Source organism: Physcomitrium patens, chromosome 16, assembly GCF_059467195.1.
Source record: "Physcomitrium patens ecotype Gransden chromosome 16, ASM5946719v1, whole genome shotgun sequence".
In the NCBI taxonomy this organism is placed as follows: domain Eukaryota; kingdom Viridiplantae; phylum Streptophyta; class Bryopsida; order Funariales; family Funariaceae; genus Physcomitrium; species Physcomitrium patens.
Window position 1 is genome coordinate 16,025,459 of NC_143425.1, and position 23,584 is coordinate 16,049,042.

The window sequence follows — 23,584 nt, forward strand, 5'->3', positions numbered from 1 at the left end:
TCCTGCATTGTCTGAAACCATTCAACTTAGTTCTGTGTTGTAAAGCGAAAAAAAATATCATATACATATTACCATGTATGTACATAAGACATAAATACAATGGTTCTGTAAAAAATACAAAATTACAGTTTTCTAAGTTTGCCTCAAAGATTAAAACAGTAGGTGTTAGATGCATTATTTGGGTGATTTTATGTGTTTCTAAAGAGTTTACATTAATATATTATCTACAATCAACTACAAACAATATCCATGACAGTAAACTATTTTTGTTTTTGTTTTCACCATTACGACAGTAAACTTATTTATTTCTTACTAAAAGTGATATATATATATATATATACATATGTGTGTGTGTATATATACATATACTTATAAGGTTCTACTAAAATAAATAATAATGATGATTTGTAAGATTTATGTTTTTTAGTTCAAAATGTATTACAGTTTTTAAAAGGTTAGTTGAACTTAAAATGGCAAATCAACTCCAGTCTACTTTTCTTTCCACTAAACTCTTCAGTTTAACAGGATATGTAAAGAATTATAACATAATAAATTTGGATGGTTTTCGATGAAAAAAACGCCTTATAGTATTAGTGATTGTTATCAAATCCTTTTGATTTACACTTGTAATGATAGATCTCATTAGACAAAACCTAGGATTCTATCCAGTTTTAATTTATCAAACCTTTTAGTGTATTATTATTATTAGTTTAATACTTAAAGAAAGGCACCTATTTACTTAGCAGTCATTCTCATCATCTAAAAACTAATCAAGCACAAAGATATGTTAACAAAAAAAAAAAAAAAAACAGCTGCAAATTTCCAACAGAATGATTGGACTATCCACTTGTCCACATCCAACCGGAACAACACCCTCCACGCTTCTACAGAAAAAGCACTTTATTTGATTCCAACCAAAAACCCAATTTCGAAGGCGAATAGATTAAATAAAAAAAAACTCAAACAAATACATGTATTCATCTAGAAAACCCTGTTCAAATTCACCACGTCCTGCGTCGTTGTCGTCGACGTCGGCTTTGCCTTGGAGGGGGGTGCACGATCCATTGATACCATCGATGCGCGGCAGTGAGTTCACAGATCGTTAGTTGACGAAATGAGAAGACGACGATTAGTTCTCATCACTCCGATCACGCTAAAAAAGTGCTGCACAAGGTCAGGGGCCGATTGCGCCCAATCGCCAACCGAGAGCTACGATTGAACTGAATCCCCTCGTGGAAGATCCGAAGCATGTGCTGGGTGCAGGGAGTAATCGATCGATCGATCGTTCGGTTGTTCGATGGATCGATTGGGTTTCGGAAGGACGTCCATTGGGAGGCTTTACGCCAAATCGGGCGAAAAAGTCCATCACTTGGGAGGCATCACCAATCCGGCCGGTGTGTGTGTTCCACACCGTGTAATCGACCTTTCAATTTCACCAGGGAAGAATCCATGGCACCGAATTCGTGAGTGGGAAGGATTCGGGGATTTGACTGGAGATTGAAAAGTTGTTACAGTAACTTGATAAAGTTTTCGTTTAAGCCCGGCGAACGGGGAGAACGAATTGAATGGCGATGGTGAAACAGGTTTTGAGGGATGCGTGCCATCGCCTTTCAGCGAAGGCGTGGCGAGAGTGGGTGGGGGGTGGAGTGACGATTCGGAGAGGGTAGAAGAAGAAGGCGGACAGTTTGACTTTGATGCGATGATACGGATGCCTTTGGAGACACTGTAACTGCACACTGACGAGTTCAGTCTGGAGTGTGATGCACGTTACTAACTTCCTTGGATTCCACGGCCGTATATGAGAAGGGTATTGAGTTAATCCACAATTAAAGCATCGCTGATTGCAAATTCCTAGTGAAGTATACCTGGCCATAAGTAGCCGGGGTCAGGGATAGGATTGACGCACTGAGTAACTTTGTGCGCCGTGAGTTGTTGATGCTTTTCGATTTCACTTGCTAACGTGTTTGTTTGAACACGTTACTCGGCGCCTAAATCGGGTGTTTTGTGCGCGCGTCCCGTCTTCCGGAAGCATTCTCTGAGTTGTCGTGAAAGATAGGTGTCGCTGCGTTGACAATCTTTGTGGGTCTTCGTTTTTTGGTTGCGTTTGTTTATGTAGTGGCTCCTTGTTTCGATCCCTCTTAGTGTGGTGAAGCCGGTGTAAATCTCTGCTCAATTTGGCCCCCGCTTGTACAGTTCTGCTTTGTTTGATCGCCCACGATTGTATAGTACGAAAATTGTGTCATTACCTTGTCTCCAGCCTCGCACCCGATCAGAAATTGGAGGGATTGTGTGGCAAGAGGAGGCGAACGAGGAATTTAGTCAGGTAGCGGTAGCGCGCAGCGAGGAGGAAGAGTTAGTAGTAATATGAGGAGGGAAGGTCGTGTTGCGGGCAAACCCACGAACCATTCCAGAGTGACCGGAAAATGTAAGGTTGTCGGATGCTCGGGTTGCCACGATTCTCTACCTCTGAACAAATCTCGAGGAAAAGGGAAAGGGAGGATCAAGCGACTCGTGTCTGATATTCCCAGCACCCATCAGGTGTCCGACTGGCGCGTGAGCAAGCCTTCTTCTCTCGGTGTTCGTTGCAATGGGTCTCGTCAAATTGCACGACCTTTTCTGAAATGGGATGCGACCACGGACTGGGCTTCCGACGATTACGATGATGTAGAAGGTAACGATCGTGACGATTGCGTGGAGGATCCGAAGGGCTGGGCGTTGTCGATTTCTCTGTTGATTGATACTGCTCTGGAACATATCCAAGAGGACGCCAAAAGTGGGAGTAAGAAGGCTGACACGGCGATCTTCGACGGGCAGGAAGCGCACGATGCGCTGAAAGCGCTTTTCACTGGGGACAGTGATGGCGATATCAGTGATGGTGAGGTGCCCAATTTCGAGTCTTTCAAGAATGAGTTTGAGGTGTTCAAAACGGAAATCGATGCCGTGTGCTCGACGGCAAGTGTGGCCGAGAGTGCTTGCAGCTGGTCGGGTATTGAGCTTTCGGATGCTGATGAATCCTGCCAGAGCGACTGGGAAGACGACTGGTCTCTTGTGGGGAGAGAGATTGCCGTGTAAAAAATCACAACATTCGATGATCGTGTGGCGTTTCGAAGATGCTCTTCCTCTCAGGGACCGCTCAATTCGCGATACTGCCACTTATCGAGAAGGTAACATTAGCTTCGGTGCCAATCAGATCTTACTTTGGTCGCAGAAATAGTGTACAATGATTCTTGTCGAAGTGTCGGTTCGATCAACAAGTGTGAAAATATTGCACCAGTTGGTCGGCGATTCCGCGGATTGGGTGAACCTCTTAAGACGATAAACCAAAGGTCAGTCACGGCGAATTCACATTTGTACAAAATCTGTCTTAGCGCATTCATGATTCTACGGATGAGACCAGCGCCAAGATGCTGTTTCGTGTGATGTATGCCTGCACAGTTGTAAACTAGATCGATAGCTTAGAAAATGGAGAAATTCGAAAAAAAGAAACAAAGAAATTAAAAAGCTTTGAGTCTTCGCAGGCATTCTGTCGTTCGTTGAATTGCCAATTGGCCTTCTTCCTAGAGCCGATCAGTTGTGATCCCCCCCTCCCCCTCTCAAATAAAGCTGCTCCTGGTTGTAAAATACCCGTCAAATCGCGAATTGTCGTCATTTCCTGTTTTTTCGAATGGTATTGTGGGAATCACTGTTCCGCTTTTTTCAACACCACCTCAATCTTATTATCTCTCCTTGTGCTTCGCAACCAAATGCCCCCACGACACTTTGATTTGTTTATGTGATGCTATGAGGCAGGATGAGAGGATGGGACTTTTTAAAAGGTTAATGGAATTAAAAATAAATAATTTCTCTTCCGGACAACATTTTGGCTACCTTTTCACCAGCACCACTAAAACAATGTAATCGGGTTCGTCAAACGAGCACAAAAAGACAAAGAAAATTACATTTGAAGAAATATGTGGTAGGGTGATGAAGGCCTCCATTAAGTCACAAAGGCACATAAAATAGAGTTGTTGAGTAAGAGGACGGACCCACTTAGGTGAGTTAACATCAAACTATACAGATACTGATTGGGCGAGAACGTCGCTCGAGGAATAATTCTGACTTCTGCAGTCAAAATTTTACATATTTCGGAGATTGGAGTTGTGGCAATTTATCTTTGATTTTCACACATCTCGAGGTTTTCCCCTGCCATACTCGTTTCGTCGGATGCCTCGTAATGAATGAATCTAAACTACAGTGAAATCATTGATGCCATCTGCGATGTCATGTTCTTACAATCTCTTTCCCATGTTTTCCTTCTGTTCCATAACTTGGTGGCCGCGGTGAGAGAGCGCGTGCGAAATTTTGGACTATGGATGTATTGATCTTTTGATGCAGCTGAATTATTGATGTTATTACTATTGTTCTTTTCTTTATGACATTTTCCGCAGTGGAAGAGGCTAAGACGGTCTTTGCAGTCGGACAATTTGTTTATAGTTTAGAAACGTGTCAGGTCGTGGTTGGACACTGCAACCTGTCAGACATCAACAGACTAGGAATATATATTTTATTTTAAATGTTTTCGATGGCTGATTGGTTGCCTGTTGTTGCTGGATGATTGTAGGATGCTACTGAAAAGTGGAGTTCACTCACGGATCTTATCGAGTTGTGCGATGAGGTCTGTCGATCACACATAAGTTCAAAACATGCAGTAGCAGATGCATCTGGTATGCACATTTCTTATAAGAAGCTTCTCTCAAAACGCCAATGAACGTCAATAAATACAAAGCATCTTTGAAGATAACCAACTTTCAGAGGCCACGCTGCGGCTCTTTGTAATGATCTTACCAAGTGTACATGCCACGATTCACCCAAAAACTTTGTCGACACAGGATTTGATGACGTGGTATTCCATAACCAAACGTTCGAGAAATAGCAGCAGCGACACATCGACAAAACATGACTTCCGGTGCAGAAATATTCCCGGTAAAAAGTATAGAGCAATCTTAATTGACGGTGTTTTTTTTGCAGTTACAACTGGCTAGATCAATCTCTCCAGATAAAAATACATTGCTGCTAAAGGGACCAACAATCGCTCGTTTCGCCAGGTCTAAAATAAAACAAACTAGCACACGACTAGTCGATCCTGGTAACCTTACTACGATGCACCCAACTCAGAAAATCTGGACATTCCTCGATGTTAGAACGCGTGATTATATTGATGTTACGTTGCCTTTTGGCAAAACCAAATGAATTTAAACTACACATGAAAAGGGTGCCCAATAAAAGGGAGAAAAGGAGAAAAAAGAAGGGAAAAAAAAAAAAAAAAAAAAAAAAAAAAATGCGGGAGGGGCGGCTTTCACTATTGTTACAAACGGCAAGTTCGCCGAAGAGTCGTCAAATTAGTCCTCCAAACGTCCCTAATATATACGCTCCAGTACATAATCCACCATCCTTTCCAACGATCGCCTGGTATCTCCCTGAGGCAAACATTCCAAGGATTTTTTCGCCAAATCACCTTGCTCCTTGGCAAGAGTACGAGCTCTGTCAATCCCACCACCACGGTGTACAAGCGCAATGGCTGCTTCTAAAGATCCCTCTTCAGTAAACTCGGTGTCGATTAGATCCCGCAGCTCAGGCTCTTTTTCCAAAGCAAACAAAACTGGTGCAGTAAGGTTGCCCTTAGACAAGTCGCTTCCTGCAGGCTTCCCCAGCTGCTCTGATGTCTGTGTAAAATCCAAAATATCGTCTACCACTTGGAAGGCGAGACCTAAGTGCATCCCATAATCAAACATGGCGTTGGATACGCTAGGGGTGGAGTCGCTAAAAATGGCGGCCGACTTAGTACTAGAAGCTATCAGTGACGCGGTCTTGTAGTAACTCTTATCTAAATAGTTTTGCAGCGTAACCTCGGTATCGAACAAGTTCTGTGCTTGTTTGATCTCTCCACTTGCGAAATCTCTGATCACCTGTCAGGGCAGATATGCAACAATTAAAGATAGAATCGTTGATTTTAAAAGTACAAGCCAACAAAGCTGGGTGATCAGAGACCGATCAAATAGCCTCTATCACGGTGGTTTTTAAAGCTTTCACCACACGAGCTTTAAGGGGGGGAAAAACAAAAAAAACAAAAACACGGGAACAGAAAACCCCGCTTCCTAACTTTGTGACTGATTATTCATAGTGTTTTAGTGCCACCAGTCCGAAGCAGACTGTGCCTACCTGACTGATGAGTTTGATAACTTCCAGGTTGTCGAGGTTAGCCAAATACCAAGAAGACTGCGCAAACATAAAGTCACCGGCTAGTACAGCAACTCGTGTCCCAAACGTTTGATGGACAGTTTCCTTGCCTGTACAAGACAGAATGGATACTATTATTTCAACATGAAAAGGCCATGATATAATCTCTTGCTGAATCCAGAACTCTCTTGTTTACCAGAACAGAGAGTTCAGCATGATCAAAACACTAGCTAGAGTTAATTGACGAAAGTTACTTGATAATTGACATCCAGACGGGCCCCCAAATAATGCACAAGATGAATTCAAGCTGTACATGTGCGAGTACATCATTGAAAGTGAAGAGGAAATACGCACCCCGCCTTGTGTCACTTTCATCTAAAACATCGTCATGGATCAAACTGGCAGTGTGGATCATTTCGGTAATTTCTGCTAAGCGTCTATGCTGAGGCCGCAACTCCCTGAACATAGATGGACAATAACTAGTCAGCCAACTTCAGCTAATTTACTTCTTCATCTCTACTACATAGATATGGAAGAGACAGGATGAAAGTTCTATGCGTCCTTTGGAACTCGTTCTGAACACCAAAGGCTCATGAGATAGAGCTTTAAATACACGATAACAAACACAATCCTGGTACAACAAACGTTACACGTTGGTAAAGAAGGCGTAAACATACTGTATGTTGGAGAGTTGGCAAGTGGCTCTCGAGACGAGAAAGACTAAAGCAGGCCTCATTCGCTTTCCACCAGCGCCGAAGATTTGCTTTGCTGCAGCCATGAGCATGGGATTGTCGGCACCCACAATCTGCCACACGACAGCCGCATTCAATATCTCTCAAACTGTTTGATTGATAGTAACGACACGTCATGAACAACCAACAGCTTCGATAGCTAAAGCGAACAGTCTGGAGGAAAAACTGCTCGCAAATAAACAAGTAATACATAGAAATTACGCTATGTTCCATTGAAGCTGCGCAACCGGATTATTAATATTGTGAACCTATTTCGCCAAGAACTGGAGGAAATAATAATAATAATAATAATAATACAAACTAAAGACGATTAATTCTACAGAAATTGAAAAGAGCTCCCTACAGTAGCAAGGAAGAGCAGGTGCTAACCTTCTGCAAGTTATCGTTTAAGAGCCTCAGGTCGTCTGAAACAGGGTTTACTAAGTCTGCTAAGGTTAATTTCGACTTTCCTTCGGCCTTGTCTGTACTCGGCAATGAAGTAGCACCACCATTCATAGTCTTCCGTCCTGAGAAAGTATTCAATTCTGCATTTATTCGAGATAATAGTCGACAAGTTAACAAAAACAAACACTTTACTGTTATTCACCATCGCATGATGGTTGATTGAACTACTTATTTCTTATCATTGGATGCTGGTAGGAATTTTCGAATTAGTTTGGAGGCGAAAGAGGATTAAGTACCAGATATATCAGGAACAGCGCCTGTCTCCAAGTTCGCCATGGAGTTTCTCTCAGGAAAACTCAGAGTTGGTGGCGCAGCCTGTGGCACGGTCTCGAGCCGGCGTCTACTCTTATCCTCGCTTCTGTGGCTGCCGTTCAGCCCTGTCGTCCTGCCCGGTCCGAGCGAATTCCGAGAGCCGGAAGCGGCTGGGTGCCTGCAAACAAAGCACGGCTCCATTGCAGCCTTGCTTACGCTCGTGCTCGGCTTCACATCTCTGGGAGCAGAGGAAGCATTCGCGCTACATTCGATGTAAGAAGTTGCAAGTGAAGAGGCCACCGGCAAACCGGCACATGACAGAGCGGTCATGGCCATCAGTTTTCCAACCCAAAATTGGAGGCGATTGATTCAGAATCAACTTCAGCGAGCTCGCATCACCTGCTATATGACACGTCTTTCTAAATAGTACCTCAACAAACTCCACCAAGTCCACACAATTCCTCGGAGGTGGAAACTACCGCCGAGAAACGACTAACACCATACACAGCTTCGACTCTGTTTCCTTCTTCAACTACAATTCCTCAAACAACAGCCCAGGGTACCCAAAAAGATTCCGTCTGTGCCTTCCACACCACGCCGAGATGACAACCTCCGGACTGGGTTACACCCGGTAAGCGACTACAGAACTGGGGCAACTTAGAACAACCGTCAAAAAACCTTATCCTTCAACTTCACTCCACAATCTCCACTAAATTTCCTGCAAATAGCAAGAGCAACACTGGCATTGGCCTGTAACACACTAATTCGTCGTTGCGCGGTAAGAACACTTGACGAAGACGTTGTTCGCATTTAATATATGTTAATGGCAGTGGGTGGAGGTGGGCACTTGAGGCGGCCAGGGGAGGGCTGAAGCTGCGCGCTAACCACTACAACGATGGCGCAATGGGGGTGTGTTGGATCTGTTGCATGACTAGAGGCTGATTGAAAAAGGGAGGTGGTGCGGTGCGGGAGAGGAGAAACTCCAGGTCAGAAAAGCCGGGGGACCCAGGCAGATGGAAACACGAGTTGAGGCAGGGGAGGTAGGGGAGGAGGCAGGACAGCCAAGCCTCGCCGTGGCTACTTGTGTGAAGGCAGCGATGGCAGCGCCGTGCACTAATTCCTGATCCCGTTGCAGGCCACGTCGCCGATCCAGTGACTCCCCCTTTTGCTCGTCTGCACCTCCACTTCAAGCTCGCGATTCCGCTTCGTCGGATCCACATCCGGGGAAGCAACCGCCTCTCTCGCGTCCGCTGCGAGCGTTGATTCGTTTCCCCTTCTTCTTAACGGCGCGATAAACCGATTCCGACGCAGAAATTTACACACGAGGTACGGTCAAAGAGAAAAATCCGCACGTCACTGGATTGACGCCCTGGTCATGTTGCGGCATGGACAAGCCCCAGCTGCAATTGGGTTAGGAGGAGTGTGCGTTGGTGGGTGACGCAAATCCATCCGCTGACGCCGTGAATTTCCATCTGCGATGTGGATAACTCTCTCCCGCCCGCGTCAAAAAATTCGATTGCGCTGCGGCGACGTCGCGACGATGCCTAACATGGTCCTCCCGACGAAACCCTAATCCTGGATACCCCCCACTCAGGCCGCGCTCTTAGGCCCCGTTAGTGAATCTGTGGTTTAAGAGCACCGGCGGTACTATCTTGTGGCCTACACTAAATACATAATTTAGTGTATGAAATTAGATACTTGAAAACTTCGTTGTGTAAATTGTGTGTGTATTTCATAACCTTGTCATTGCTTAGATAGCAATAGTCAGATATATTAATTGTGAATATATTCAGAAATAATGAAAAGCGAGATAATTAGGTGGATAAGATGAAAGAAAAGATACATGAGACTACAACAAGTGATTTTATTTTATATTTTATTTTGATTAATAATAATAATAATAATAAGAATAAGCTTACGTGAGAAGAAATTCCTCATAGAATATTGTAACTATTGTGTGCCTCTTGCCATAGCACCAAAAAAATAATTAAAAAAAACAAAAATTAATTAGTTTAAAAGTTGTAGTTTTATATATATATAAATGTATTGAATGACGGTCCAAATTAAGCATATATATATATATATATATATTGGTTATAAAGATAAGTATAAAACATCTAGATTTTTATATTTAAAATTTTATAATATCTAAGTGAAATTATTTATAACATTTAATTTTTCTTTTATTTAAAAGTATATTTATTACTTTTATGATTCTACATCCAAACTTTACTTATAATTGTGCATTATTTATTATAAGTATGCCACAAAAGCGAGCAATTAAAATGTTAAAATTTAAAATTTATTAAAATTAAAATTAAAATTAAAATTTTATATTTTTATAATTTTAATAAGAATTTTTTTTTTATATTTCACCCCACATTCTCTTACCAAGTAAGTTGTTCTTGCATTTTATTTTCTTTGTTGCTTGTTTGGTGGTTGAGATCTTATGGTATAGTATTACTAGTGTTTTGTTGAAGTCATTACTCTTGGATTTGTGAGTGTATGAGGTTAGTGCAAGACCTTGATAGTGTCTTTGCTGAAGTAACACTAGTATTTGAGAGTTTTATGAGAAATTGAGTCATTTTGAGTGAGGTGATGTGAGGGAGATGTTTGAAAGCCATAGAATTACATGACATAGCATTTTCCCACCATTTAGACGTGATTTGGACTCAAAGTATGCAAAAAGTTGCAAAACAGCGAATTCTGAGTTTGTAGTTCAGCAATCTTTGAGTAGTCATATCTTTTGCATTACAACTCCAAATCAAGAGATTTTTGGACCTACTTGTAGCTTGAGATGGCATCTTTTGAGAGTGATAGCTTGAAAATGATAGAAAAGTTTAGAGGTGACAACTTTCACCACTGGAAGGCCAAAATGGAGCTACTTTTGGCGTCATTGGATCTTTGGGAGATAGTATGTGAGGAGGAAGAGGCACCTGGATTAGAGGCAAGCATGAAGGAGCAAAAGGACTTCAAAAGACGAGAAAAGAAGGCTTTTGGCATAATTGCCACCAACTTAGATGAAACCAACTTTGCTCATGTCATTTCTTGCAAAGGAGCAGCAGATGCATGGAAGACTCTTTGCAATGTCTATGAGAGTAGGAATCTTTCCAATGTGCTATGGTCAAGGCAAAAGTTCTTCACCGTGAAGATGGAAGAAGGTGAAGATCTCATGGCTCATGTAAATAAGGTAAAAGCACTTGCAAACCAACTTGCTGTTGTTGACAAGCCTTTACTTGAAGAAGATGTTGTGATGACATTGCTCTCAAGCCTTCCGGACTCCTATTCCTCCCTCATTGTGGCATTGGAGTCCATTTCAAGGAAAGACCTCACTTTAGACTATGTCACGGCAAGACTAGCCCATGAAGTGACCAAAAGAAAGCAAAAGGAGTCTATTGGGGAGCAATCAGCACTATTTACAAGACCAAGTAAGGCAAGTGCCCCTTTTCAACATTATCCTCCTAAAACTTGTTACATTTGTGGAAAATCAGGCCATTTTGCTAGAAATTGTTTCAAGGCAAAGAGAGGAGAAAGAGAGAATGCCAACAATGCTTTTCATGATGATGGAGGTGAAGACTTTGCATTCATGGCAAAAAAAACTCCTTCCATGTTTGATATGAGCAAATGGATTGTGGATTCTGGATGTACCAAACACATGACTCCATACAAGTGTTCATTTAACACTTATCAAGCAATTCAAGCAACCAAGGTTTGGTTGGGTGATAATTGTATGGTACAAGCCATTGGAATAGGCACCATTGTAGTGGAGGTGGTGGTGAAGGGCATAAGCAAGAGAATCACTCTCAAAGATGTGTTGCATGTGCCAAAGATGAAGAAGAACCTCCTTTCGGTGAGTAAACTTGTAACTCATGGGTACAAAGTGCAATTTAACATGAATGGATGTTTTGTGAGAACCATGGAAGGCAAAGAAGTAGCAAAAGGGACTAGGAATGGCAATCTCTATATTATCAATTGCAAGAAGATCAATGGAGTGGAGGTTGCTGCCTTTGCTGAATTTCCATCAAATGAAGAAAAGATGGGCATTTGGCATCAAAGACTTGGGCATTTGAATGCCAAAAGCATGAAGGGGATTCAATCCAAGGTAAATGGCATAGACCTTGGCCATTCTACCATGAATCTTGCTTGTGAGGGATGCATTCAAGGAAAACAACATAGGACACCATTTCCTAGAGGAGTTGCAACAAAAGCAAACCAATTGCTGGAGCTTGTGCATTCGGATGTTTGTGGATCCATGAGGACACCATCTATGCGTGGTAGTGAAAAGTGGGAGATGTGTCCAAGTGGGAGTAGTGGTGTGTTTGTGGACACATCTTCAATTCTAGCAAATAAACAAGAAGATGAAGAAGAGCATTCTCAAAGTGAAGAAGAAGAGGAAGATGCCATGATAGAAGAGCCCAATACTATGAAGACTTCAATTCCAACAAGATACAACAAGGACAATGAAGAGAATGAAGATGAAGAATACCAACAAATGAGTAAGAGAAAGCACTCCATGAGTCATACAAGGCAGCAAGAGGTGCAAGAAGGCTCATCTTCTTTGCATGAAAGAAGATATCCAACACGTGAGAGAAGACCACAAGGTGAATGGTGAAAGAACCACATCTTTCCACAACAATTGGATGTAAGTGGGTGCTTAGAACTAAGAGAGATGCAAACGATTGAAGGTCAACAATGGGCTATGTATTCTTTGTTTGAGTGGGAGCCATATCTTTATATAACAATAGACAACCAATTATTGCAAGGTCCACAATAGGGGCGGAGTATTTGGCAGCAAGTCATGAAGCAATGGAGGCATTTTGGTTGAGGTTGTTATTGGAAGATATTGAACTTGTGTAATTTGAAGCTACTCCATTGAGGTGTGACAATCAAGGATGTCTTGCTTTTGGAAAGAATCCAAAGCATCATGCAAGAATTAAGTACATTGATATTCAGCATCATTTCATAAGAGAGAAGATAGAGATGGAGGTTATTGATATGATGTATTGTGAAACCAAAGACATGTTGGCTGATTTGTTGACAAAAGCCTTAGTTAGAGAAGGACACAACAAGTTGAGTAAGGCATTAGGATTGATAGCTAATTGACCAATAGCAAAGTGGGAGTGTTGAGAATAGAACTCTTTAAGTAGTTGCTAATGGTCATTAGAGTACAAGTGTTGTTAAGGATATCCCATAAGATAGGGTGTTGGTCTATAGTACATTAGAATACAAGGGGAGGGCTGGTCCTAGGAGATATCCCATATGGATTGTAGCACTTGGTACCTTGGTACCAGTATATAAGGAAAGGGTTGGCATGGGAAGAATTATCTCATACCACACTCTATTTGTTATAGTGCAACCTTGCTGGTCAGGTTTAGAAAATATAATTTTAATTATTATATTTTTTCTTATTAAAATTTTATATTTTTATCTACTTATCATAAAACTTATATTATTTTTCTAATAGCTAAACTGAGAAATTTGTAGGATTTCAAATTGATTATAAATTTATTGAACATATCACTTTTTTAAAATTTTATTTTTGAATCTTTAGAAAAACTTTTCAAAGTTTGATGTATAAACTATTATAATAATTAATTTATAAACTGTAAAAAGAATTAATAAAAATGGTTGTTGTAAGTATCTTTTTAAAACACATATATAAAATTAAAAAGATATTAAGAATTTTTATCCAATGATGTAAATTTAGAACATTGCTAATCTCACCACAATTTTTGCTATTACCACCATAATCTACCACCTACTGAGCATATTTTTTTAGTTATTCTTTTCTTTCTAAACATTAAATTTGTTAAATCAAATAGTTTGAAGGATATTAAACAAAGCTGGCATGTATTGGATGGGAGTAGTAGTAGTAGTAAAATTTTTGGTGACATTACTAATACCTTAAATTTATGTCATAATAGTATGGAAAAGATTTTAATATATATATATATATATATATATATATGTGTGTGTGTCAAACAAATGAAAGATTTTTTTTTATATACAAAATTATCAAAAAATATTATAAATTATCAAAACAAAAACCAATTATAAATAATTATATGACTTTTTAAACAATAAAATTTATTAAGTATAATTTAAAATAGACTAAATTTAAAATCTAGTGGAATTTATACAATACATTAATAATGATAGAAATTTCATGTATCTATGTATGTTTTTTTTTTTTTTTTTTTTTTTTTTTTTACAAAATATATATTTAAAATTCAAATAAATATGTTTTGTTTTCAATTACTTTAAAAACATTTATCAGTACAATTGGTAAAATTTGATCATTGCAAAAAATCATTCTACACTAATAAGCAAATGAATAGTTTAACTAACAAACAATTTGATAAATTTTCAATAAATAAAAAATTACACCAAGAATATAAATTATTTTTTATTATTAATAATTTTATAAAATATGATAAAAAATATTATAAAAAGATAATTAAATCAATTTGAAATAGTAATAGTAATTCCAACCACATTATAAGAAATAGTACTACCTTTTGAAGTCTTCAAATATACATTTAATTGTGCAATTATTCTTTAAGAAACTTTAATAGTATTCTCATAAAATTATAATTTTAAAAAATAATTTTAAAAAATATTAAAAGTATTATTCTTATTTATATCTAAAAATAAATCTTTACAATATGTATTGGATAATAACATAAAAATGTTATTATGAATAAAAAAATATAAAGTAGTAATAAGTGTAAATAAAATTATAAAGTATGCATAATAAAATATAGGTTATGTATTAAAATAAATGATTAAAATTTAATATTATTAGTTTTTTAGAAGTTTGTATAGTTCAAATTTAATCAAATAAAAAAATTATAAACCCAATAAATTTTAGTTTATTAAAAAAAATAATTTAGAAATATTTTAAGAAAATAATAATATTTAAAGAATTATGTTCATCAATATCTATGTTACTAACCAATTCAAAGTTTAGAATATAAGTTTAAAAAATTATTTAAAAAATCCTTTTATTTTAAATATAAAAAATCATAAATTTTATTACAAGTTATTTTGTAATAATTTAACTTACAATAATTGATATATACATATATATATATATATATATATATATATATACATACTTGTCCTCTTTTTTTAATCCACCATTTATTATATTTTTAGAATATATTGCATTGTCATACATATGTACACCAATAAACTACTATTACAACTATAAACTTCTATTTTTTTTTTACTTGTGTGGTGTCGAAAAATTTTCAAAAAAAATAAGCAAACACACAAATAAACAAACAGATAAACATGATAGAAAAATAAATAAAAATTAGATGAGAGTATGAAACTAGGATTGTAGAAATGACAACCAAGTTATAATTTTAAATATTTTACATAATAGCATAAAATCAATGTGGTCCATTTTTTGCATCATTTGTGTTGTTCACTTTATTGTGTTTCAAAAGACAACGGTGTTCAACTTAACACCGTTTATACTTGTTTGTTAGAAGTCCAGACCGGAAAATCTAATGAAGCAGAAGATGCAACCCCAGATTGTTTACAGCCAAGAAAGACCACAGCATTTGCAAGCTGATGTGTGACCCTGAGACCCAACCACAAAAAACAGTATGATGCAGCATTAACTAGCGCAGGCTCCCCCTCTGCATCAATTCAGGGGTTCCGAACCAGTGGAAAAAATACAGGCCCCGAAATGCAAAGATGCACGGCACAATGCAGACAGTTAACTTCAGCTTCAAGGTCACTCTGGTGCGTGCAGCTCTCCGTCGATCACTTCCGACTTGAAGACCAGAACAGAGTCTGCTTTGCTCTGGGTCTGCAAATGGTGTCACCAACAACAATCAAACCGGCTACGGCAACCATGAATGGTCGAGAAAACCAGAGAACCGACAGGAAAGCGTAAGGAGTCAAGTCTCAAGCACCTGAGGGTGCTTACACTTCTGAACCCTGGACATTATCCTGTTTGTTCTAAACTTGGGGCTTGAATGAATGGTGATCGTCAATGTCACACTTCCATTACTCGCAATCTCTTCTCAGTATGCTGCGTCTCCTCTTCCTCGATTCTTCTCTTGGTACCAGCAGTAGCAGCCTTCGGTGCCAGCTCGACCATGACGACGTCGTCATCTTCCACCTCAGTGTGTCCATTCTCGGCTTTTAATGAGGCATTGAGCGTTGAGGTTGATTCAGCAGCAGTTTCTGTGGTGTTGAGAGAAGCAAGATCTCCGGAGAGTACCATCCCTTCTGGCTCTTTCTCCTGGTCGAACGTCTCTCTGCACATGACCATAAAACCATAAAACAAACAAGTCCCCTTGATATTGGATCAACATCTCAGCTAAAGCGTAGTTAGACCATTACTAAAGTATTACATTACTCTTCTGAAAATCTGTGTTCGACATGGGGTAGAAGAGTATCGTAGAAATACCTGTGCTTAACATGGAGACTGCATCGGAAATCTTGATGATAATCCTCGATCGTCAACACCACTCCTGTTGTAATGGGAGTTGGATAATCTTGGAACTTCTGCTCCACACACATTACCCATCAGTAGCGACAAACAATGAGTCAACTTCGTAAGTTGTACGCACCACGTTGATCCTGAGTTCAATATTCTTAATTCCAAAGAAACCAGCGCTCATCAACAAAACTGTCTTCTAATCAATTCATTATAAAGTCCGCCCATCTATTACTGCGAGAAGGATAATGATCTTGAACCTTGTCCAAAAGAGTGGTGTAATAAGCCACCATATCCTCCTCAATGTCGTCGCCTGCCTCGTGTAGAAGAGTAGAGCTCTGCATGATAACAGGATCTGTGACACCCAGCTTGCGCTTCACCACCTTCTTAACCACCTCCCTCATTGTAGCTGTAGCGGTGTTCAGTTCCAATACTAATGGCGTCTGTTCTCCCATAATCCCAGCACAATTCTCGAGGCATTAGCAACGATTACTTCCACAATTCATCACCAAGATTGTTACTTAAGTCTGGACATAGGAATAAGAAAATGGTTTGAAAAACAGGAACCAGAAAGAGAATAACAACTTGCTCCCTTCCCCTAGCTAAATACAACTTGCCAGAGGCTGCTGAAGGAGAAATACCCAGAAGTTGTCCGTGTTCAGCCCCGGGACCCATTCGTGAAAACCAAGAAATGTTAAGATCCTACCTCGGAACAGACATAGCAGCGCGGGTTGGGCTCAGCCATGTCCACTGGCATCAGCAGCATTTTCCCTGAAGGATGTTCAACACAGAACGTCATCCTGCAACACAAGATTAGCTCCCAATAATCAATTTCCCGTTAATTTGAGGAACCTCACAAAGTGATAAACCGTCGTGTCAAGATACGAACTTAAACCCATAAAAGTAAAACTTCGAAACACAAAATATTGGAAAAATTTAACAGACCGACACTCCTTGGCCCTGTTGCTGAGAAGCTTAAGGGCTTCAAGAACAATAAGTCCTGCTATAATTGCATTGGTAGTAGCAATAGCATGAATGATGTTGCCAGCCATGCCCTTAGCCTCAAATAGACTTTGCGAAGGAATTCCAAAAGAATGAGCCCGCAAATTGGCAGCAGCTGTAACAAATTCCACCGCTAATTGATCATCCTTGTCGAAAACTAGCTTCCCAACATCCTGCAACAACGCATCGTTCAAAAACACGCTCCTTGCTAACTAAAACCCGACACGGTTACAAAGGATCACAATAAAATGGAGCACCTGTGAAAGAGGAATACAAGAGAAACCAAACATTGTTGTATCAACTAATGAGGCGTGCCAAAACGATTCACTAAGACATAACGACTCTACATCAAAGTAGACTGTACCTTGCTTCGTTTCTCAAGAAACAGTTCAACCGATTCCAAAAAAACACTTGAGTTTTCCTTCACACTCCAGACTTCTTGAGGGTTCTTTAAGCCCAAATTAGCCGTGGCGGAAACGTTGTCGATACTTGAACATACACCATTCATTGTCACTGCATCGTCTTCAAAGAAAATTTTGTTAAGGAATAGGGGGTCAGGCCGTCTTCTTGCTTTCCAAGTATCTTCATTTCGGAGAGCCGTTACAATGTTTTGACCAAATATACGATCAAACACACGCTCTGCATATGCCCTACTGCTTTCACCGCTTCTTACTTCAAAGAATTGCGTTTCATCAGGATCGTTACTAACTGCATTGTCTTCATTTGACGTGGGCCGAACATCCAGATCACTAACTTGGCCTTTGTCACCAAATAGTTTTGCTAGCGCCAAGTCCTTTGCCCATACAATGCAGTGAATAAACTACAAAAGCGGAGAGAATAAAATCGGAAGGAAGGAAATTCATCACGCTAATCAGTCGGACTGGATAGGGAACTAAACGGCACGTACATCTCTGCATTTACTAACAGGCAACCAGAAAATGGGCAATTGAATACTGTAAGGTACTCGCTGGAGGGACGCAAATCTCGTGTTCTTCGCATCTTACGATTGCAAAAAGAGCTATTGGAGACGCTAGATGCGGAAGAGTATTAAAAAACACACCTTGGAGGGAGTACTTGTAATGGTACAAACTGGATACGATTTAGGTACTGGCTTAGGCTGACACTCATAACACTCAGTCTGTCCCTTAATGTGCACGGTCACCTGCATTTTGAAATATGATACATGTGAGATAATGGGAAGATTGCTTAGTTCTATTATTTTTTAATTGTAAATTTATTTCATTATATATGTATTAAAAACAATTTATAGCTAATCATTCATTCCTTTAAGATCTGATATCTCTAATCAAATAGGTGAGTACTTGCTTACCTGACCAAGGTAGCCAGTAGTACCACTCTCTACCAGAGGTACGCCAGCAGCCAAGCACATGCGATTCACGTGACGCCGTGCGTCCAGGTTGTCCAGGCCATTCAACACCACACTAAACTGCTTGAAGAAGTCAATGTCAAACTCTTGATTTTTTACATTAGCATGATGAGCAACTATTTCCACCCCGGGCCGAAATTTGAGAACTGCTTCACGCGCCACCTGGGGTGAGAAATTAAAGTACGTCTCAAACGTAAAGACAGAAAAACAACTCGTCTTCTTTAAGTGCATGCTGAATTGTAATTTACAGGCCGGACGTCTAAGTCGTGGCCAATTCCAGCCGAGAGCATCAAATACTAAAACAGAATGCAATGGAACATACCCTCGCTTTTGACTGTCCCACATGGCTCTTGCGAAAGAGAAATTGCCTGTTGAGGTTGCTCACTTCTATAGTGTCCATGTCGATTTGCGGCAATGGTGAGCCACATGTGCACGACCAGAAATCTTTCAGAGCATAAATGGAGACGATGTTCACCAACATATTCATCAAATGTAAGGTTTTGTGGAGAAGACTGTCGACTCTGCAGAATGACTGACCAAGTGAATGTGTTTGAAACCAGTGAGCACTAGCGTTTTCAAAAGCTCGCACCCGATGCCACCAGCTCCCACCATGAGCACTTTCTCTCTCTATATTTTCAAAAAGAAACCACCAATCAGGAATTACTTGGACATTGTCGACAAAAATTACGACAATACTGCAAGAACCATCGCTCCGTCAGGCATCCATTTGGATCACCACCAAACTTTATAATCACAACATAATTTCAAACCAAAATTCTACAACCTAAAATAACAATAGCACCGATGAATTCGATTCAAAAAATAGACTATCAATGTAAATCAAGAGCTGCGCAATGCAGTCTTTGCATGAAGAAAGAAAGCCAAGAAGTTGGTAGAGAGCTATTCTATAAGATACCTGAACATCACTGACATACATTTGTTGATTCAGCTCCCCTGTATCCAAACGAATTCCAAAAAAATGCGTTTAAGATCAGGCCTCGGTTCCACAGTACTATTCAATGGCACTTGATTAGCCCTAGAGAAGATACTCGCTGCACAGAAATTACACCGAGACCCCACAACAGGACAAGGAGGACATTCTACGATCAAACTACAATATCGCAACTTCCAAATCCCCAAAGAGCTCCTTCCCATACTAGAAAAAATCCGTGATTGACCGTAAGAATAAATACACGTATGCTAAATTCTCGTTCAAACCTTAAGAACATAGTTCTATGAGACTCTCGGTACGCCAAACCCTAAGCACTTGGCATGAGAAACCATGGAAGCTAAGAGATGCAAGGTCGACCAGCAAGAGGAATGCAATGGCATACCTGAATCCGACATCACACCCCACTCGTCTTTTCTGCACCTACACAGCTGAAGGTCATGCGCTTGATATCACCGAATCGTCAAAACCTCAAGCCTCGAAAGCTGTCAGTCAAGTTCCTGAGTCGAAAATTACAGAAAATGAGAACAATAGATTCTCACAGCGAACATCAAATTATTTTTAAAATCGGTTCTGATACGGGAGATGCAGGACATGAACCCGGCGCTCTCTCTCTCTCTCTCTCTCTCTCTCTCTCTCTCTTTCAACCACGTAAAAACCCCGAAAAGCATCCTACCAGTGAGAGCGGAAAGCTTCTCGAACACAAAAACATGGCAAAAACTAAACCTTCCCGGAATTGCATAATGACGACATAAATACTACGCCAGTGGGAAACAGAGAATCTCGTACGTGGGGTCACAAGCTCATAAACCTCACAGCTCAGTCTCCAGACCAGGCTCCCTCAAGACAAATGAGAGAAAACCCATGTCCTGTCCTGAACCAAAAAAATAAACAAAACAAAATAAAACTTGTCAAATACAAACAAGCTCAAAACGAATATTCATCGCTGTCATTCCCACAGACCTCCTCGAATGCGCTGCAACGTCCAGTACCAAGCCCTTGAAACGCTACACGCCACCGAGAAACGTCACGACAACCTACAGTGCAGCCGGAGCATGATCAAATAGAGCCCCCAGTGATTGGCAACAGTCGGCGACGCCAGGCACTCATTCATTCCTTCGTTCCGACAGACCATTGCAAGACCATGAGTGGTCCCTGCCGACAAACAGATTCGACCCAAAAGAGCGGGGATGCAGACAGTGCGGAGCTGGCCCAGCACTCGGACGGAGAGGAAATTACGGCTCCGATGGGTCCGGAATCATCACCTCCATCGCCACCCCAAACAAGCAAGCAAAGCAAGCAACCCAGCCAGCCAGCGAGCAGGCGCGGCAGCGAGGGGACGGTTTTGGCGGTAATTATTCGCGGGGCGCTGACGTGGCGTGGTTGTTGTCTCTCAACCGCGGTTTCTACGACTTCCATCCGGTCACGTCAGCACTCTTCCCGCCATGAGATTAAATGTTTCTCTCTTTGTTCACATGCGTATGTATTTGTCTACACAAACAGTGCAAGTAACGATGGGTTTTAGATGGAAGGTGAACTGAGGACATGACAAAAAGGGTAAAGATTCATTCTATGTTGACATTCTCCGGGTTGAGGGTTCGTTTGTTGGCACCTGGTATAAAAGTTGGGGTTGAAGTAATATGTTTCTGATCTTAACACAATATGATTTTTAGATAATTTTTGAGAGTCTGTGTTGGAAACTCATGCATATTTGCATATGATGCTTGGTGCCAATGCTGTTTTTTGAATTAGATTTACTAAAAGAATCAGCGGTTTTGGATTGAGTGTCGAGGTTAATTGTAAAGCAAGAATGATGTGTATCTTATTTGTGCTCAATAACACCTGTTTCCATGATTATTTGTAAGTACAATGATATATACTTAATTGCTTGATAAACATAACAATATGTTTTATTTGTACCGTGTGGAACATGTTAATTATCAATACAAGAATGATAAATGTCAGACCCATCATTCAAAAGAATAAGAGTACAGGACTTCGATTGTGTATAATATTACTGTAATATAATACATAGGCCTATTTTATGTGCAACTACTATAATCATGTACACTTATGCCTACCTGTGTATTCATGTTGTTGTTGATCATGGATAGAGTCATAATTAACTCCATTCAATTCCTCATAGTGAGAAAATCCTCTGCCGCAAAAAAAAATAATTCTCGGGAACAAATATTAGTATTCCAACTGATTTTCAACAGAGATTTTTACTAATGAAAATACTTAATCGTACCCCATGTGTAATTTTTCATTGTCTGACTTTCATGAGAAGTCCACCCTAGTGTAGAAAAGTTTAAGATACAAAACTTGCAACATTACATTTGTTAAATTACTTATTTGTGTATTTGTGCTTTCTTAATCAGGTGAATCTCTCCATGTTTTAGACAAGAGTTATCAACCAGATAAGAAGTTCAGAGTCCGTTTTGAAAACACGTTTTTTTGTAAATTAACTTGCGGTATGAATAAACCGAAAGTCAGGACGAACCCAGCAAGCCTAGGGGATTTTATTTTTAGTTATAGTTTCTAAAATAAGTTCTAGCTTTCTCAAAATCATCAAGAAGGCATTTTAACAAGACTGTAACATACTTTTTGGGAATCTATCTACAAAGCATGTCTGATCTACCTCACTACTTTCTTCGCGGGAAGAGCTACGAAGGTGGTGGAAGACGGAGAGAATGAGGTGGATCAACAGATCCATTAGCACTAACAAGAAATATCAAGGTCCCAGGCGAGCATAGGTCGTCGACAAAAGGTCAGGTTGTAGCAAGCTCAGTGTGGGTCGATGCCACACAAGAATAACGACTTGGAAGTATAGTTTCAAGTGCATGAAAGAATGAGAACTAAAATGTTATTAGCTACCGCAACATACATAGGATGTACAGCATGGTCACTTCAAATGTAACAATCAGAACAATAGTACTAAAGTTGTGCACATGTTCCAAACAGTATATTTCACTTCTCTCAACGCTCGTGAAAAGAAGCCCCTACCGCAATCTGCTTGCCAACCCTGTCAGACCAAAGAACAAAAGATTAGAATTGCCTTCATAGTTCCTTGAGAATTCCATTCCTGAAAACATCGCGGATGCAACGAAAAAGACAATTTCCACAAGCTACTCACGATGCCACTGAATTGCAGAAGGACACTCATTTGTATCTAAATTGATCACTCAATCAAGTCACTCGGCATACTCCTTTACAGCTCCCCTCTGCTTGATCAGTACACGGGCATGATGGATGGACTTGGCCACGCCAGATTTGAACACAAGAGTTTGCAATCGTCGCTCCAAGAAGTTCTCAACAGTAAGGGCGAGAACATAATCCAGCTTGCACTGGCTCTCATCCAAGAGTCCATATCGATTCATGCGTCGTAGGAGTGCCTCCCCTACAAAAATACGACGGGTGTTTTCTCATCGAGAGTGAGCAACATACGAGCATTGATGCGAATACGGCTAAATGCGTATTGAACCCTCCAGAGCTCACGCTTGTTACGGAGACCATATTCTCCAACGAGCTTCAATTCAGCATCTGGACGTTCCTTTTCAAATCGCCTCCGCGGCTTCTTGAAGGTCTTCCCATCTGCGTACACAAAAAGTTGAGTAATGAGCACGAATTCACCGCTCAACCCTCCACTCAAACCGACCCCTCCTCACGAAAGGCGATTAATTCATTCCCTCCCTTCAACTCCGCTACAAAAAAGTGCTCAACCTCCACACCAAAGTATTTTATGCTTCATAAATCGTCCAACGTTACAAAATACGAAAAATAAAAATTGCTGCCAGCTTACGGCTCAAATGACTCACAGTTGCGGAAAGACGCGACATGTACCATTGCGGTGAAGCTAATGTGAGCAGTTGGAGCGAGTCAAAGAGTCACAAGCTTGAGACAGAGAGAGTAACAAGCTTTGCTCTGAATGTCTGTTCTGGGGAGTTCAAAACCCTAAAACCCTCGACCATCCTGGTCCGTCAGATTGGGTCAAATCATCTGACGATCATTAAGGTTTTTTCAACAAATGAATGAACTTTATTTTTCGTGCGTTGCATGGTTCACAATGAGGCAGGGCGCTTCTATTGAATGATATGAGACTTTGCTCATATTTTTGCCATGTT

At 40.2% G+C, this 23,584-nt stretch overlaps 2 protein-coding genes and 1 pseudogene across 5 annotated transcripts; all 3 read right to left on the bottom strand.

Annotated features, from left to right (window-relative positions):
* Positions 1-4,956: 4,956 nt before the first annotated feature.
* LOC112293520 (uncharacterized) lies at positions 4,957-8,762 on the bottom strand. Of its 2 annotated transcripts, none has more exons than XM_024543026.3 (6): positions 7,649-8,762; positions 7,338-7,492; positions 6,894-7,021; positions 6,571-6,674; positions 6,199-6,326; positions 4,957-5,945 (listed from the first exon to the last, which is right to left on the bottom strand). In XM_024543026.3, exons 1-6 carry the CDS (start codon positions 7,998-8,000, stop codon positions 5,397-5,399), a joined length of 1,416 nt encoding a protein of 471 aa, XP_024398794.1. In that variant the 5' UTR covers positions 8,001-8,762; the 3' UTR covers positions 4,957-5,396. The 2 variants fall into 2 exon arrangements, with proteins under 2 accessions (XP_024398794.1, XP_024398795.1); XM_024543027.3 differs by having other exon boundaries at positions 7,338-7,474; positions 7,649-8,721.
* Positions 8,763-15,074: 6,312 nt separating this feature from the next.
* Positions 15,075-20,756, bottom strand: LOC112292987 (SUMO-activating enzyme subunit 2-like). Of its 2 annotated transcripts, XM_024542004.3 has the most exons (13): positions 20,424-20,756; positions 19,846-19,960; positions 19,428-19,465; positions 19,050-19,138; positions 18,834-18,918; positions 18,455-18,673; positions 18,185-18,286; positions 17,489-17,944; positions 17,068-17,297; positions 16,829-16,922; positions 16,383-16,565; positions 16,093-16,190; positions 15,075-15,940 (listed from the first exon to the last, which is right to left on the bottom strand). In XM_024542004.3, the coding sequence occupies exons 2-13, from the start codon at positions 19,856-19,858 to the stop codon at positions 15,676-15,678; spliced, it is 1,872 nt and encodes a 623-aa protein (XP_024397772.1). In that variant the 5' UTR covers positions 19,859-19,960; positions 20,424-20,756; the 3' UTR covers positions 15,075-15,675. The 2 variants fall into 2 exon arrangements, with proteins under 2 accessions (XP_024397772.1, XP_090099641.1); XM_090243515.1 differs by lacking the exons at positions 19,428-19,465; positions 19,846-19,960; positions 20,424-20,756 and having other exon boundaries at positions 17,489-17,917; positions 18,455-18,657; positions 18,834-19,073.
* Positions 20,757-22,300: 1,544 nt separating this feature from the next.
* On the bottom strand, positions 22,301-23,367 carry LOC112293210 (small ribosomal subunit protein uS4z-like; annotated as a pseudogene). Its single transcript, XR_016497831.1, has 3 exons — positions 23,279-23,367; positions 22,700-23,054; positions 22,301-22,485 (listed from the first exon to the last, which is right to left on the bottom strand). The product of XR_016497831.1 is annotated as a small ribosomal subunit protein uS4z-like (transcript).
* Between the last annotated feature and the right edge of the window lie 217 nt (positions 23,368-23,584).

Excerpts from the sequence above, each read along its gene's own strand:
- LOC112293520 (XM_024543026.3), bottom strand. The coding sequence starts at position 8,000 with ATGGCCATGACCGCTCTGTCATGTGCCGGTTTGCCGGTGGCCTCTTCA. Across the intron at positions 7,493-7,648 it reads CGCTGTTCCTGATATATCTG|AATTGAATACTTTCTCAGGA; the intron begins GTACTTAATCCT and ends GAATAAATGCAG. Across the intron at positions 7,022-7,337 it reads TAAACGATAACTTGCAGAAG|ATTGTGGGTGCCGACAATCC; the intron begins GTTAGCACCTGC and ends GTCGTGTGGCAG.
- LOC112292987 (XM_024542004.3), bottom strand. Across the intron at positions 16,923-17,067 it reads AACAGGGCCAAGGAGTGTCG|GATGACGTTCTGTGTTGAAC; the intron begins GTCTGTTAAATT and ends CTTGTGTTGCAG. Across the intron at positions 16,191-16,382 it reads ACACCACTCTTTTGGACAAG|AAGTTCCAAGATTATCCAAC; the intron begins GTTCAAGATCAT and ends TGTGTGGAGCAG.